At 47.9% G+C, this 16,583-nt stretch overlaps 1 protein-coding gene across 10 annotated transcripts in view; it reads left to right on the top strand.

The window, feature by feature from the left end:
• tacc2 (transforming, acidic coiled-coil containing protein 2) overlaps positions 1-16,583 on the top strand; it is a 56,796-nt gene that overhangs the window by 17,122 nt on the left and 23,091 nt on the right. For all 10 annotated transcript variants that reach the window (XM_018738091.1, XM_018738098.1, XM_018738088.1 and 7 more), the window contains exon 4: positions 16,240-16,364. In XM_018738091.1, the coding sequence (XP_018593607.1) occupies positions 16,240-16,364 (125 nt within the window). The remainder of the gene's footprint in view (positions 1-16,239; positions 16,365-16,583) is intronic.

Genomic DNA, 16,583 nt, shown 5'->3' with positions numbered 1-16,583 from the left:
CAACAAAGGGTAAAACTGATAGTTGTATTAAACATAAGAACTGATTGGGTAGCAGAATAACAATTCTTTACTGGTTCTATTAACTGAGTGAATGTATACTCTGTGCACTGTAAGTGCTCTTGGATAGAAGTGACAGGTATACCCAGATGATGGTGTGTATGGGTTAGTGCTGCTGCCTTTGGATCCTACAGTTGGGGGCCCGCAGGTTCGATCCCCACCTCCAGCTGTAGTACCCTTGAGCAAAGTACTTACCCTACAATTGTTCCGGTACAATTACCCAGCTCTCTATAATGGGTAAAATGGATAACCTTAACATTGTAAGTTGATTTGGAGAAAAGTGTCAGCTAAGTGGATAAATGTACGGATAACTGATAAAAAATTAGCTGGTATAGTTTTGAGAAATTCTCCAAAATACACAGAACCTTTTGAAGAGTGTGGTACTGGTTCGGGGAATCACTCGCTCTCGTTTCACGTGTGAATGTTTAGAATTTGTTTGGATGTCCCATAGAGGAATCTCAAATAAAATTCATACATGGCAACAGAGTCATTAGGTCTTAATGAGGTGGACGAGGTCATGTGTCCTGTTGGCAGTGTGAAGCGGCCGTGCTCACACTGGGATTTCTGCAGGGTGCATTTTCAGAATGAGACAGCAGATGGTGTTTGCGATCGTGTCAAAATCACAGCATTGTGTCTGCCTTCTATTGGAAGTGAAGCTTTGAAACGCAGAGTCCAGACGCGTTGTTTGTACCACATCGGCAACGACTCCTCCGCTGCCAGAAGGAATAGGAGCGTTTCCTGAGCATTTGACTTATATGAACAAGTCTAATTTATTTATAAGTCTTATTATACAGTATATTCTTGTACATAATAAGAACCCCTGCACTTCAACCTGCATCTCTCCAGCTTCCCGAACGAGTAAAAAGTATATGTCGCTTTGTGTAGGCTAAGGAATAAAATAGTAAAATAAAATAATTTTTAGTACTAAAGTATAAGCAGCAGGTTACATGTATTGTTTTGTAACTCCTGCTCGTACTGTGTACAGTTTGCAATGATATTAAAATTTTGCTCTATATGTCCTGTTGGCAGTAGAGCCTGGTCCGATATAGGGAGGAATACTGGAATTTGAAAGCATGTACTCTGTTTTACTGTGTCCCCTATTGCAGACTGATCCTTCTTTAACTCTCCATCTCCCAGCTGTGTACAGGATCTGGGTGGGTGCGTGCGCGCGTGTGTGTGCTAGTTTCCCTTTACTATGAACTGCATACAAGGAGTAACAGATGGAAAGAAATGAGGGGCAGGATCTTCAGAGTTTGGCGTGGCGGCTGACACTGCCTCACAAGACTTGCCAGCTGTGTGTGTCGATACGCCAGGAGCACAGAAGTCACCCCAAACACTGCCACGAGACTCTGTGCGTCTTCAGCTGGGATGGCTTATCATGTAGACACAGCATTAAACAAAGTGGCAGTTTAGTTCCCAGGTGTCACCGGGAAAGAAACGTGACATAATTAAAAGGGTGGAAATTTTAAACACACATTTTCTGTTTTAATATTACCATAACATGCTGTCATACTATACATGGAAATGTTTCCCAGCACATTTATTACATATTATTATCATTATTATTGTTGTTGTTGTTTTAACAACAACCTTTTTTTAAATTTTTGTGTAAGAACGGGTTAAGTTGCGGTTTTGCCGATCTTACGAATGCTGCTGTTAAATGTTTAAACAAGGAGGTTCGCATGAACTGCCTACTCTGGTTTTGAATACTTAGTGTTCTTTTTTGTTACTGAAATATACTTTTTGTTAATGCGGGACCAGTGAGTCACTGTAACAGAACAGTACAACTCTGCCAGGGAAAAGCGACATCGTTTTTGTGTGTGTGTGTGTGTGTGTGTGTGTGTGTGTCCGTCCCACTGCTACAGTGGCTGTGTACACCAGTGTTCATGGTTAGGATCAGGGGTGGAGTCTGTGATCCTTGGTGGATTGAACCCTACAGTTGGGGCCCACATTGGATTTACATATTAATGCATGTTCAGCTCCTCCACGTTAAGGGGGGGGGCACTCCACCCAAAAGATGTTCTGATTTGGTGTGGACCCACCTTGGACCTATTTAGTCCTATTTATTAAAAATGTCCTGAAATGTCTGCAGTGATTGTGGCCATTGCTGTTTAGTACAGGGGCAGCTGGGAGTGTAGTAGTTAGAGCTGCTGTCTTTGGACCCAAAGGTTGCAGGTTTGAATCCCATTTCAAGCTGTAGTACCCTTGAGCAAGGTACTTACCCTGAAAATTGCTCCAGTAAAATTACCCAGCTGTATAAATGGGTGAATAATTGTAGGTAGACTAACATCGTAACGTTGCTTTGGAGAAAAGCATCATATAAATGTAAGTGTAAACATTTTCTGTAAATCCCTTCCCAAGTTACTTCAGTGCCATAAATGACCTATATTTTGGCCCCAACACTATTAATTTTTTAAGAAATCTTTCCCCTCACCAGCTGTAGTTTTTTTTTTTTCCTGGTCCCTGCAGGTCTTAAAAATTTAATGTAACCTATGAGTCCTATCCAAAGTGGCAGGCGTGAGCTGTTGCGAGGGTCTGGTATGTGAAAGAACATTTTTTTTATGAAAACCGAGGCTTCCGCTGCAGATGGAGGGATGGTGCAGGTCGAGGCAGACCTGCTGCACGTGTTGGATGTTCTGAGAAAACAGCGATTGTCCCCCTCCCTGTGCCAGGTACCCACGCTTTCCGTTTTCACCCAGGCCCTAGTTTCGACAAGGACGCATCAGTGTATCTGAAAAGGACCAAGAAGAGTTAGTAGCAAACCTGTGTTGAATATATTTCGTACGGTCAGCATCTGCTCAGTATGCGTTGACTGTATTCTTTGTGTGGTGAAAACATTGTTTTTGTGTATGAGGACTGAATTTTACGTACATGGTGGGGGTGTGTGGTGGACATGAGTCAAAAAATAGAGGGTCAGTGTGTGGAAGGGAGGAAGTCGTCCTGCTGAACGTGCAGCTGTCCCACATTTGGGGTGGGGAGACGAGGGGACTGGGGGATGGTGGTTGGAGACAAAGACACAAAGACCAGGTCTGTATGCTCTAATCTCTGGCCCATTGTCACCCCCCACCCCTCCAATCCATATGCGCTCCCAGTCAACAAGAAGACATCGCCGCAACTGGTACTACTTTAGCAGTTTTCTCCCAAAGAGGCATAAACTGTTAAGCGCTGTCTAATTTTTGACTCCCTTCCTCCATTGCTCTGGCACACTCGGTATGACTCCCACCCAAGCTCTTTTCACTGCGTTTCGCAGGTGGGTCGATGAGGTTCGGGAGCGACCGCCGGTGGGCTCACATTGAGCTCCTTGGGATGTCAAAGGTTGAGGAGACGTTGTGTTCAGATGACCTTGTGCTACATATCACAAACCCAGTCACAGGGGGCTTCATTACTCTACTTCCTGCGGCTCTGGATACGTGTGTGTGCGTGTGTGTTTGTGTGTGCCTGTCCCCTTTTTCCCTTTGCAGTTCAGAGCTCATGATTCCTCTAGTCCCAGCTAAACAGGGAAGGCGCTCCAGCTCACTTTGCTAGTAAAATTTGTTTTTAAATAAAATACTGTGAGACGCCTGGTCCCCCGGACACTTTTTACAGTGTTGTACCGTGTGAACGTCCTCCTTTGCGCTCTCACACAACCTGATACTGAGAAACACAAAGGAGATGCAGCCCAAGAACGAAACCTGCTGCTGCTCTGCCCCGAAGTCCAGGAGGTTTTGGCAAAGCAGGGAGGGTGAGATATCGGCACTCTTTGTCTGGCTGTCTCACGTGGGAACAATAGGTTTATAATCCGCATATCTGAGCCCCCCTCCCCCACCCTATCTCCTTTGTGTCCCAGTTATGAGTAGAGAATACAATAAATGGACAACAGCTGAACCTGCCTTAAACCTCGCACTTTGTCTCCAAAGCTCCGAAGACACCTCGTCCATCTATTCTCTCGCACACACGCAAGCAATTCATGCTCTTCAAAATGCGTCAAAATTTCGGTGGGAACGTGTGTAAATTGGATCTCCAGAGCAGACTCCTCTGGGATTTGGGAGCCTGACACAATTAATTCGGAAATAGCTGCAAGGCAAGTCAAGTTAAAACACACGCGTCTTTGTTCTGTGAAGAGACCACACACTTGCAATGCGGTGACTGTGATCTTCTTGTAGAGTACAGGAAACGATGAATGAAGGTGTCAGAAAGAGAGGGAAAAGGTTGAGGACTCTGCTGTCCCAGCTCTTTATAGCATGTTTAGTTCTATTTATTTTATATCATTGTCCTATAGATTATTTTCCTCTTAATCGATGTCCTTCATAAAATTCTTTATAAAGTTTTATGTCTTTTAAAAATAGTTTTTATACTGAATGAATGAATGATTGATGAATGAATGAATGAATGAAATATTGTTTATGTGTTTCTATTTGTCTATGAACTGCGTATTTGTGCTTTTGTGTGTGTGTGTGTGTGACAGTGAGAGAGAGATTGAGGGAGAGGGGGCGGGGGGAGTGAGAGAGGTTGCACTCAGTAAGGAAGCTCACTTTCTCCTGGTCCATTGTTTACCTCGGCTTGCATCACGCCATCTGAGCGCTTGCTCTGCCTGCTGGAAGCTTCCATTGTGCGGGGAAGCGACACGCTGGCAGGATGTGCTCTGGAATGGAAGGGGCCGTCTTGGCGACAGGCTGCTGAGACGCCGGCGGAAGAGGTGCGCTGGAGAGCGAGAGGAGGGTGCGAAAAGCCCCGTGCGCCGCTTCACTATTGTTCCGGTGACCGATGCTGAAGGAGCAGAGGGAGGAAAAAGAGGAGCTCGTCTTTTTTAAACCTGACTGGTCCCTCGGGAGGAGAGCACCACCGCTACGTGGGGGAGCGTTGAGCAGGGAGGCGCCTGCGAGAGAGCTTCGTCCGCTTCCCCATCCTCTCCCTGTTCCGCACCGCTCCGCATCCCCCCCCCCCACATCACAGCATCTCGTCATCCCGTGTCTCAGCTGCGACCCCATTGCCTGTGCTGTCGCTTCGCCGCGGACGGGTGCCGCTCCAATCTCTTCTGAGCCTCCGATGTAGAGACCGACTGGGAAGACGATGCTCGTGGCCGCTGGGCGGAGGGAGATGGGCCGCTGCCGCTCCGGCCCGTGATGCGAGCGACTCCCCACCACTGCAGTGCAGCACGGCGGTGCGTCCGACCCACCCACCCAGCGCCCTGACACGGCGAGCGGAGCCTGCAGGAAGGGAGGGTCGGCAGAGGAGGAAGAGGAGGAGGAGGAGGAGGGGGAGGCCGACAAGGGCACGGACCGGGACCGGGGGGTGGGCGGCCAATTTAGCTGACGATGGGAGCCACGGAGTCTATGGAACAAGGACAGGCCCCCTGCCTGAGACAAGAGCACACTGAGACCATGTGAGTCCAGTGAGGGTCGTGCTGGGTCACGGGGAGCTGCGCGGGTTCGGCTTGGTCTGGTCTGGCGTTTTCCTGTGGCTCTGCGCACTTTCCGAGCCATCTTTGTCCATGTGTTTGTGTGAGTGCTTGCTCGGCGGCAGTACGCTCTGCCCCAGCTGTCTTCCCACAACGGGTCCCATCATGTAAGCATGGCTCATGTTGTTGTTGTTGTTGTTTTTCACCATGGTACGGAGCTTGGTAACACACTAGCCACTTCGCAATTGTGCCGATGCACTGGGTGCATGTGCGTGTATGTGCGTGCGTGTGTGTGCGTGTGTGTGTGTGTGTGTGTGTGTGTGTGTGTGTGTGTGTGTGTGTGTGAATTTGTTCACATACTCCGGGGGCTTTCTCAGCAGCCTTTCGGAAACGGCAACACGTGAATAATGTAGTTGGCACAGCCATGTGCCGGAATCCGTGTGTCCAAGAAGGGGCCATTAGTGGCGGCTTAGGGAATTGGGGGTTCTGCTTCTCGGAGTGTTTATTTATAGCTCGGTGGAGAGCAAGGCGATGTGAGTGACAGGGAAGGCACACTGAGGGGGCGGGGTTCAGTGTGTCGCTCGTGTGAGATCATCCTGGTGCCTCTGTGTGAGCGCTACAGCCAGGAACGTGTATGACTCTGTGTGTCCAGCGGAGACACAAGGAGACCCATGGCGATCATGTCCATGTGTGTTTGCACTCTGTTTATGCTGATCGCAGGGTTACTTAGTGTGCCGAAAGCTGGGATGTTAATTTGCAGGGTTGAAATGAGCTTCGCTCTGCATAAGAAGGCTGGACGCTGAACTAAGAGACCAGTCTGTCCTCCCTGTCACATTAACGTCCCTGCTGTCACTGTTAGTACCTGTTCTGTTCTAGATGGCACTCATTACAGCACATTGTTGCATCGAAGGAACGATGCTGTGCTGATTGTGTGGAGTTTGTATGTTCTCCCTGTGTCTGCATGGGTTTCCTCCGGGCGCTCTGGTTTCCTCCCACACTTCAAAGACATGCTGTTCAGGTTCCCCCATAGTGTGTGTTCCACTGATGTATGGATGAGTGACCCGGTGTAAGTAGTGTATCTAGCAGTGTAAGTCACTGCAGTGAATAAGGGGTGTGGACTGGTAACACTACATAGAGTTCATTGGAAGTCGCTTTGGACAAAAGTGTCTGATAAATAAATAAATGTACATGTAAATGTAACTGTTGTTAGCCATGCCCAGTTAACAGAATGCATGTACATTTACATTTATATTCATTTACTGGATACCTCTCCAAAGCGATGTAGAATCAGGGTAAATAAGTGTATTTTGACAAAGAGCTTTCGAGACAGAATAAAGACGTGATGATGATGCCACGATGTAAGTGGTTTTATGTACAAGGAGTAGCAGAGCAGCGCCGTGCAGATTTTCAGTCCTCTTTGTACATCTCTGTCCATTTCTGATGACACCAGCGATGGGAAAAGGTCACCGAGGTCAGGTGCTGTCTGAGAGACAGGCTGTCTCCGGCCTCTCCGTCCCTCGGATCACTTACGATAATTTGCCTAATGAAGTCGTCAGCATTGTCATGGAAAGCCGAAATGATCTGAGAAACAGGGTGTGAGCAAAAACACTTCAACGGTCATTACATTCAAATATTCAAATATTCAAACCGCCGGCATGTGTGTTTCTCACCATGTGCCAGCACACAGCTGTGCAAAAAAAGGCATAATTTTTAATACTTACACGTTTTTTCTTAAAGGTTTTTTCCGTAAAAAATTTTTAAAAACAGAGATTTTTTTAAAAAAAAGAAATTAAAACACATTAGTGAAATGTACTGCAAGCATTGTCTGTTTAATAAGAATATATTTAAGAAGAATAAATCAAACATTGTTTGGGCCTTAAATGCAGGAAAAAACAACCCTCAGTGTACACACAGTAACACTGAAAATATTAAATATTTAACACTCACTATTTTTGTTAACTTTTCCTTTAGAGGTTCTTTATTGACACCCTGTGAATTATTTATTGTGAATATTTAATCTTCATCCCTCTTCACTCAACCTCAGAATTTCACTGCAAGATTTTCTCACATTAAATTTGTGTTGGGCAACGTTTGACGGAGATTCTGGGATCGCTTAATGGAGTCATGATTTACAAACTGAGCGCTGAGCCGCGATTTACTCTGTGCGATGAAGCCAAAGTCTCAGTTTAAACAGGTAAAACACTGAATGCTGCGCTCATCACGCCACTCTGATAGTGTAAGAGATTAGTGGAAATCAAACAGACTTTGGTGGGGGGTTTCAAGGCTTCGGGCAGAGTTTGGGTCCCGTCCACACTTTGGACTGGAGTCACTTGGCGGGGTTGCAGAGGGGCAATGATCAACCCCCCCACCTCCCATTGGCCTTCTCCTTCTGTGGAAGAGGACACGGTCCCACAGCAAGACCACCCCCCCCGATCTGATGCAGTGGTCTGCTTTGAGGCTGGGGGACTTACGTGGGCATGAAAAGGCAGGGTGGGGAAACTCAAGGCGGAAACCTGTTCCAAACCTTCATTCTTGGAACAAGGAGAATATCGACTCACGCTTAGCACGGCACGCTCTCACACACACACACACACGCAGACATGCTGCTTGTTGCCTGTGACTTTTGAACATACAGCATGAGCATTAGAGGCATCGTGGCATTCGGTCTTGGGCAGCCACGGTACACAGTACATGCTACATGGTACACGGCACGGTACACAGTGAAGTGTAGCTCCTCACCTCGCCCTCCTCCTCCTCCTCCTCCTCCTCCCCCTTGCCTCTTAGCGGCTTGAGTGGCCACTAAGAAATGCTCTTGTGTCCCGTCACGGTGTGGATGTGTGTGTCGGTCTGCTAATGTTTTAGTCATTATCTTCCTTTGCAGAACAGACAAAAGCGCCACTGTGTGTCTGTCCCAGGCCACCCATGTCACCAGATCCCCAGAGCAGAGAGTCACAGAGCTGCTCCACTCACTGACGCTGACGAAGGTGTGTGTAACGTGGGCGTGCCCTCACCAACACACCGCTCACATTCAGGAGATTGTGCTCCCTTCACACCTTACTGTTTCCCATGAGCCGGTGTTTGCAGTCATGGATTTTAGTCGTGCGCGCACGTGTGTGTGTGTGTGTGTGTGTGTGTGTGTGTGTGTGTGTGTGTGTGTGTTTTAGTCTGCAGTGCAAGGATTTCAAGGTGAAACAGCTTTGCGAGACTTGGGGCTTGAAACTTGCTCAGCACAGGGACGTCAGATGGAGGTTCAAACCATCTGCTACCTGTTACTGGTCCTTCCATCCCCACTGAGGGACGGCAGTCATGTTTCGGGGACCGACAGAGCTCTCATTGTCTATAACTGACCTGAGTAGTGACCATCACACTCATTCAATTTCTGACTTTTTAACAGTTCCTTTGCTGGAAATATTAACTTGTATTTAGCTCACCTTTTTGTGTGGGGTGCATCACACTGTTGAATCATCAGCTTTACGGTGATTTACCCATTTATACAGGGTATTCTCGTTGTATCAGTTCAGAATAATTACCTTGATCAAGGGTATTACAGCAGGAGAGGGATTCATATAGAAAACCTATAAAGCACAATTCTAACTCTAAATAGTTCTACTTAAAATAGTTTCACACTATTTCATTTTCTACCTTGATTACGATAATGCATTTAGAACATCGAGGGCTTAAATCCAGTACCATGTAAACAATGATGTGTCTCACAGCTGTGGGTGAGAGTCTAAGATTTTATTTACCATAAAATACTTCTGCACAGGAGCTTTACCTGAAAACCATGTTACAGTATTTAACTAGTGCCAATATTTTACTGCATCCTATCGACCCATAAACCAAATTCACACACACACACACACACTCTCCTTTATCCTTTTATAACACTGCCTTCTCAGTCATTTAGCTCTGTGTGACGCTCGCTTTTGAGACTAGAAACCCTCTGAACGCTGATCACTTTTGAATGAGGGCACACCCTTCCAGCAGATGTGTTCAGAAAGGGTTCCACATGCAAAACTCAGACATCCAAGCAGATTAAACAATCTCCATTTGCTTGTTTGTCTATATTTACCATAGTAGAGAGGTCGTTTCTGCTTTTAGGCTTGACGATGGCTTAGATGCTTTCCCTCTAAGGCAGTCTGCCTGTGTGGGTTTCCACACTGTATCTCCAGGGCTTTATGGGCATGGAAGCCGGGAGGGAAAAGTCAGCTTTAGCTCGTTGAAACACTGGACAGCTCCAGATTCCTTCACTCCAACAATGCGCTCACACAACAAAGTGTCACTGATAGACAGACAGAGACAGACACACACACACACACACACACACACACACACACACACAGAACTGCTACTTGCCTTCCGTACGAGAGCGTCTCGTTACAATTTAATCCTTCCCAGAGGATTTACTTTCCATATCTATACAAATTGTGTTTATGGCAAACAGCTGATTCATGATTGACGGCATGGTTGAGTCCGATCTTTTCCAAGGCAGGCGGATGCCTGGTGCTGGGATTTGTGAATTTTTCGCATCTCCTCAACTCCCCAGACCCTTTGTGCTGTAAAGGAAGGGAAGGAGAGCGAGCGACTCGTACACAAACTGGGGCAGCAGGCAGGAAGGATGACGACAGGAATGTTGGTGGCTCAGAGGTTCCGGTGATCTGATGATTGTGTCTTACCTGCAAATCTCTTTGTTCTCCTTGCTTTTTCTCTTAGCAGACACTTTTCTCCAAGGCAGCTTCCAATGAACTCTATGTAGTGTTATGAGCCCACACACCTTATTCACCATGGTGACTTACACTGCTAGATACACTACTTACAATGGATCACTCATCCATACATAAGTGGAACACACACACTCTCTGTCACTTACTTACTATGGGTGAACTGAACAGCATGTCTTTGGAGTGTGGGAGGCAACCCACACAGACACGGGGAGAACACACACACGCCACGCAGACTGAGCAGGGATCGAACCCATGTCCTCTCACACCGCCCAAGCGCTGTGAGACAGAAGCTGCGATGTTGTAACACAAAAAAGGATCAGCTTTAGCCCTGGCACTCTCAAATCCTGAGCTGTGTTCAGGGTTTGGATGTTGCTCAGTCTGAGCCGAGTTTGCACGTTCTCTCCCTGTTTGTGTGCGTTTCCTCCTGGTGCTTCATTTTTCAGTTTAAAGACTTACACTTAAGGTAAATTGCTGACTCTCACTTGCCCATAGTGTGTGTGTGCGCCTGTATGTGTGGTACACTGATCTGCTGTATCTAGCGTTTGAAGTTACTTTCGCTAAAGGTGAGCTGAATACTAGTTATCAGATAGAGGACGTTGCTTCGAAGAGGAGTCCCTGTAGCAGAAAAATCTCAGAAATGGAACTCAAAAGAGTTTCATGTAAATATTTTGGAAACACAGGCTTCTTGGAAAACTGGGTGGACATGTCCCTTTGTCCACCTCCCTGGATTAAACCAGTCCTCTCTGCACCAAAATGTTTGCAAAGTGCACACATACCATAGAAATAAAGTAATTAAAAACGTAATACAACACAAGCCTTCATGCACGCTTATATATAATGCACAGACGTGCAAAAACGAGAAAAATCCACGTTTTTCTCTTGCCCATTATCTGCGTCTTCTTGTATTGTCTCTTTGTCTGTGGCTGCTCTCCCTTTGTCCACAGCTCTTCCCAGTCACTTCCTTTATGCCTGCTTATCTTTTTCGTTTCTCTCCGACCGCCTCTTTGCCACTTTTATTCCCCCTCTTTTGTGTCTCACTCCATCCTTTGTCCCTCTAATGCTTTTTCTCCTGCTGCCTCTGCATCATTCAGTTCCTTCTAAACGCCTTGTGGCACCATGGTTGATGTCTGTAATGTTGTCAACACGGTAACACAGGCCATTAAGTGTTATTAGCAATTGCTGCCTGCGCTCGCACACACACGGGCTCAGTCAGAAATACGACTCTTTACGAGGACAGTAAAATATCTGATGACAGTGACAATTTCTTGACTCTGTACCGACAAGTTGCCCACAGTCATCGCCTGTCAAATGTGATATGTGGACCGAAACGATGCATTTGTTCAATCCGTGCAAGAGCCATCTCTTTGCAAAGTGTCTGATTTGGTAAAATGTCTGTGTATTTGATCATGTGCCAGCTGCTACAGTGGGCAATTTCACTGCTATTGGGCATATGGTTGGAGTCATTTACAGTTGCCATGGAAACTATTTATTTTAAGTACCAGTTAAAAAAATCTCCTCTTAAGGTCAATGGATGTGCTTGACAATTTATAATTATCTTATTAATGTTGTAAATCATATAGAAAGCAAGAAGGTTACATATAATATAGAATCAAGCCTTCTCATACAGTATAAATATAAGTAGGTGTTTGTGCGCGTGTGTCTTTGTGTGTCTTTGTGTGTGTGTGTGTGTGTGTGTGTGCGTGTGTGTGCGTGTGTGCGCGTGTGTGCGCGTGCGTGTGTGCGCGTGTAGGACACAGCAGCAGGTGTCATTTTTGAGAATCTTACCCTGAAGTATAACCAGGTGACACTGTGTGTGGATGAACTGATGCTTTATGTGACAAACTGTTCCTGTCTGTTGTCTCCGTTTGCCGTTCTATGGTTCTGCCAACACAGGCAGTCTGTACTGCTTCATCAGCAAGAGCCCCTTTTCACTGTTTTTACTGGTCCGCTATCCCCAAATCTGTGTTCTGGCATCTTGACCGAAATGACAGCAGCAGCAGCAGCATTGAGCCACCGAATCTAATTATGCGGAATGTGCCGCCTTAATTAAAAAGCGGAAGGAGGTTGCGTCGGGGCATTTACTCGGCTTTTCCGTGCTGTCCGTCAGTGTCGTTTGTAATCCCCCGAGCCCTGCATTGCGGAGATACAGTAAGAAGTTTGAAAACACAATGTCTCTAGCACCTGCGATGTAGCGTTCTGTTATTCTCCCGAACATTTTTTTCGCAGCTGTAAATTGCAACAAAAAATTCAGATATTAAATTCGCACTCATGCACCCAGTGACGGGGTAATCTGGTAAAACACCATGTACCCCCCTGCTGCGGTAGCGGTGTTCCTACAAATGTTCAGGATGGTATCCTTAAACATTTGCCCCTTTTCAACTGCTGGCTACCCCGTGAGCTGCAAATGTTTATTGACGGGGGCAAATGAAAGGCTCAGCAGCATCACTCCGCATCACATGTGAGTGTAACAGCTCGCCAACGGCTCCACAGGAATCTCCACTCAGCAACCATTACTTCGGCACCACGATTCAATTTGGGTACCAGCCTGTCAGGGTGAGACGGTGGGATAGGGGCTGATCTTTCTCACCCCGGAGCTGATAACTAGTCCGTATGCTACCTAGGAAGCCCTGCTCCTCGTAGTTGCACACCGCATCGTAACCACACGCTTTTTTTTTCCCCTTTTTCGGCCTTGTGTCACCGACGAACTTGCCATGAAAGCCAATCAATTCACACCGAGTGCAGGAAATGGAGTTCGGTTCAACCAAGTTATCAAATATGCTTTTTCAGCAACATCCTCCTTAATTTACATTTATTTGACACTTTTCTCTGTGAACTCTGTGTAGTATTATGAGCCCACATACCTTATTCACCATGGTGACTTACACTGCTAGATACACCACTTACACTGGGTCACTCAACCATACATCAGTGGAACACACACTCTCTCTCTGTCACTCACACACTATGGGTGAACCTGAACAGCATGTCTGTGGAGTGTGAGAGGAAACCAGAGCACCCGGAGGAAACCCACGTAGACATGGGGAGAACAGGCAAACTCCACACAGCTTGAGTGGGGATCGAACACATGTCCTCTCGCGTCACCCACACGCTGTGAGACAGCAGCGCTACTCGCTGTGCCACCGTGCCACCCATCTTACGTGATCCTCCCTCTTTCCTCGGCCCACCCTTTTCTCTTTCTTTCTCTGCTTCCCTCCTACCATCCCCTGCTACCTCCGTCTCCATCTGTAAATCGTATTCCCCTCTCAAATTGGCACCTGACCTCACAGCACTCCCTGCTGTGAGTTTCGCCCCCAGCGCTTCAGGATCGTAAACAGACCTCATTATTTGCTTTGATTCCTTTTTCTCGCCTTCTCCATCTTCCACCCCCCACTTTATCTCTTCCTTGTTCCCATTGGAAGCTGTTTTATTTCTTATTGATTCCTGGCTGCAATGATTCTTGTTTGACCTTCAGTACCCCTTCCATCTTCTGTAGGTCAGTGGCTGCAAACGGAGGCTCATGCTACCGAATCCCTCATCATTTTGCCCCTGTGCCCACAGGCTGCATGTGAGAACGGCCACACGCCGCAGTCATCCTGGTGACACCGGCCGCCCTCCTTGGACACCTCCGACTGATAGGCGTGTTTCTCAGAATCACCCCACTGTTTCTCGGAAGGGGGGTCTCCCACCCCAGGTGCTGTGCAAATAGCTATCATCCCAGTCACGGGAGAAGGCGCTAAAGCCGCCTTCATCTTCACCTGTCTCCCGTGGGGCGTTTTGTTGTGTGGATGCCCCCCGCTCTGCCTCACCTAGGGATGTCGACATTAAAGGGATAAAATGTCACTGACGTGTCACCTGTCCTGGAACACGGTGGGGTTCAGCAGTGCTCTTTGCAGACTGTGGTTACTGCAAATTGCCTTGTATGTTAACCTGCAGGTGACATCATGGGTGGCGCTGTTTGGGGCAGCTGGTCGCTGGTTCGATCCCCACCTCCAGCTGTAGTACTCTTGAGCAAGGCACTTACCATAAATTGCTCTGGGAAAATTACCCAGCTGCATACACGGGTGAATAATTGTAACCTTAACACTCTAAGTTGCTTCGGAGAAAAGCTTCAACTAAATGAATAAATGTAACTTTTTGCAGACACTCACTGACACCGATCTGTGGCGTTATGATAGGTTCAGCACGCAGGGCTTGAATCCAGAGGCTGTTGCTGGGCAGCACCTTTAATGTGTGTGCTTGTGTGTATTTGTGGGTAAAATTGTTGGCATGTATGTCTGGTGTGTTTGTTGCGTGTGTGTTGTACGCCTTTGAGAAAGCAGGCGGTCGCGCCACACGCATGTCCAACCGTTGCTGGGGAACGGCGGTGCAAAGTGAGTTTGTGGAACAGGATTGGCTGGGCATGTTTCCTGCGATGTGACCGAGGTGCCGCTCGCCGATTCGCTCATTAAAATTCGGCTGCACAGAGGCGGAGGGAGGGAGAGAGTGGAGGACGAGCGAGGAATGGAGAGAGAGTGGGAGAAAGAGATGGTGAGGGACTCAATCGCTGTAGCTCCAACCACCAGACTGCCGTCCACCATCCTCCAGGCTGATCGTCGGTAACGCGCCGCCAACGTAGTCCTCGTACCGCAGGCCACAGGCCACATGCCGAGAGTCTGCATGGCCTTCTCTCCAGAGCCGTGAGGGAGAGCAAGCGAGAGACAGAAGGGAGAGAGACAGAGCCGCAGCTGGAGGGAAGAAGGCTGGGGGGGCTGACGACATGGCTGCGAGCGCGTGGCAGGCGCTGTCCCCCTTGCAGTGGGCCCGCTGGGGGTGGGACACACTACTCGGAACGGCTGGGGTCGGTGACGGCCGGGACCCTAGGCTGGGGCTCCTCCAGCGCCTCACCTGGGGGGCGAGGCATGACAACATGCTGCAGGCGGGGAGGGGCCATGCCCGAGAAAGGTGAGCAGTTCACGTGGACCGTCCAGCTCAGGGGTGTGTATGTGAGTGAAGGGTGTGTCTCTACTAGTGTAGCATGTGTATGTGAATCTGTGTGTGAGTGTGTGTGTGTGTGTGTGTGTGTGTGTGACTGTGGAGGCGCGGCGCCTACGCTGCTGCAGTGTTCTTGATGGCGTACGTGGTCGACAGTGACGGAAGATGCGGCCGCGTGGCTGCGGTACGACCGCTGGACCGTTCCACTGACCGCTCCACTGGGGACGCTGGGTTGCCAAGAGCAGAGGGCTCTTTTGTCTTCTATATTTAACAGCAGAATGTGGATTTTGCACTCCTGTTCAGCTCAGAATTCAGCAGCAGTGCCTGTTCAGTGACAGAGAATAAAACACAGACACACACTCACATGTACACATTCACAGCGCTTAAGTCTGAGGCCTTTCTTGGGGGCAATTCTTTATGCAACATTGCTGAAATGTTGTGAATGCTGCCAGGCTGTTTATATTCATAAATATATTTCTTTATTTACAGTGTAAATATATTGGTGGCACATCAAAGCATGGATAACATGTTGTTGTGATGGTGAAATCTTTTAGTATATCAGCTATTTGTCGCTGCAGTTGATGTGCAGTTTCCTGTCTTTTCTCCTTTTCTCTTTTTTTTTTCCCTCCTTTCACACATTATCTTTACCCCTCGCTGCAGCATCAGCACGTTCTTCCTGCCTCCACCAATCCACCTGGGACAGCCGCATCGGCCTTTCCTTATCTACTTTACTATATCTCCTCTAAGTGTTGCCATCAAGCACTGCTTCTTAGAGGGATTGGCTGAGTGTCACAGTATGAGGAATCAAAAAGGGGCACAAAGAAGAGATAGGACATGATGTGTCACACAGCAAAGTGTTTATCTACGCCCTTCCATGGGTTGTTATACAGGAGGGTTCACTGGATCATGTGACGTCCTCCTCGACCATTCCTACCGTGTCAGCACCAGCCATCGGCGTGAAAATCTTCCCCCGAATTGCGCTTCATTGCCATCGGTCTTGCTGCGTCTTTGTCCGTAGGGCGGCAGAGCTCTGATGTGCGTCCCAAGGGTTTGACTTCTTGGATGTGCTCGATGCTGAGTTTCTTTCCATTTTCTCCCTCTGTTCATCAGGAGCTCAGACTCAGATGGTGCGTTCGAGACCCCTGAATCGACCACACCGGTGAAGGCTGCGCCCCCTCCGCTGCCTCCCCCAGAGCCGGACGCACAGTCACTGCAGCTACCGTCCGAAGACACGGGTGAGACCTTGAAGCTGGGTAACAAATGCTGGAATGACAGCATGGTAACCCACAGCGAGCCTTCCTATTCCAGAGCAGGTTGCAGGACTCCTTACAATTTGCAGTCCTCGTATTAATGTGGAGCTCCTTTCCTGAGCCCCAGTATGGTGAAGAAGGCGCAAAGCCTGCATCAGAACCAGACTTTCCAACCCACAAGCAGAGCTTCATTCTTGGGAACTG

This window comes from Scleropages formosus, chromosome 8 (assembly GCF_900964775.1).
Source record: "Scleropages formosus chromosome 8, fSclFor1.1, whole genome shotgun sequence".
Taxonomy (NCBI): domain Eukaryota; kingdom Metazoa; phylum Chordata; class Actinopteri; order Osteoglossiformes; family Osteoglossidae; genus Scleropages; species Scleropages formosus.
This window is presented reverse-complemented; position numbering and strand designations above follow the sequence as displayed.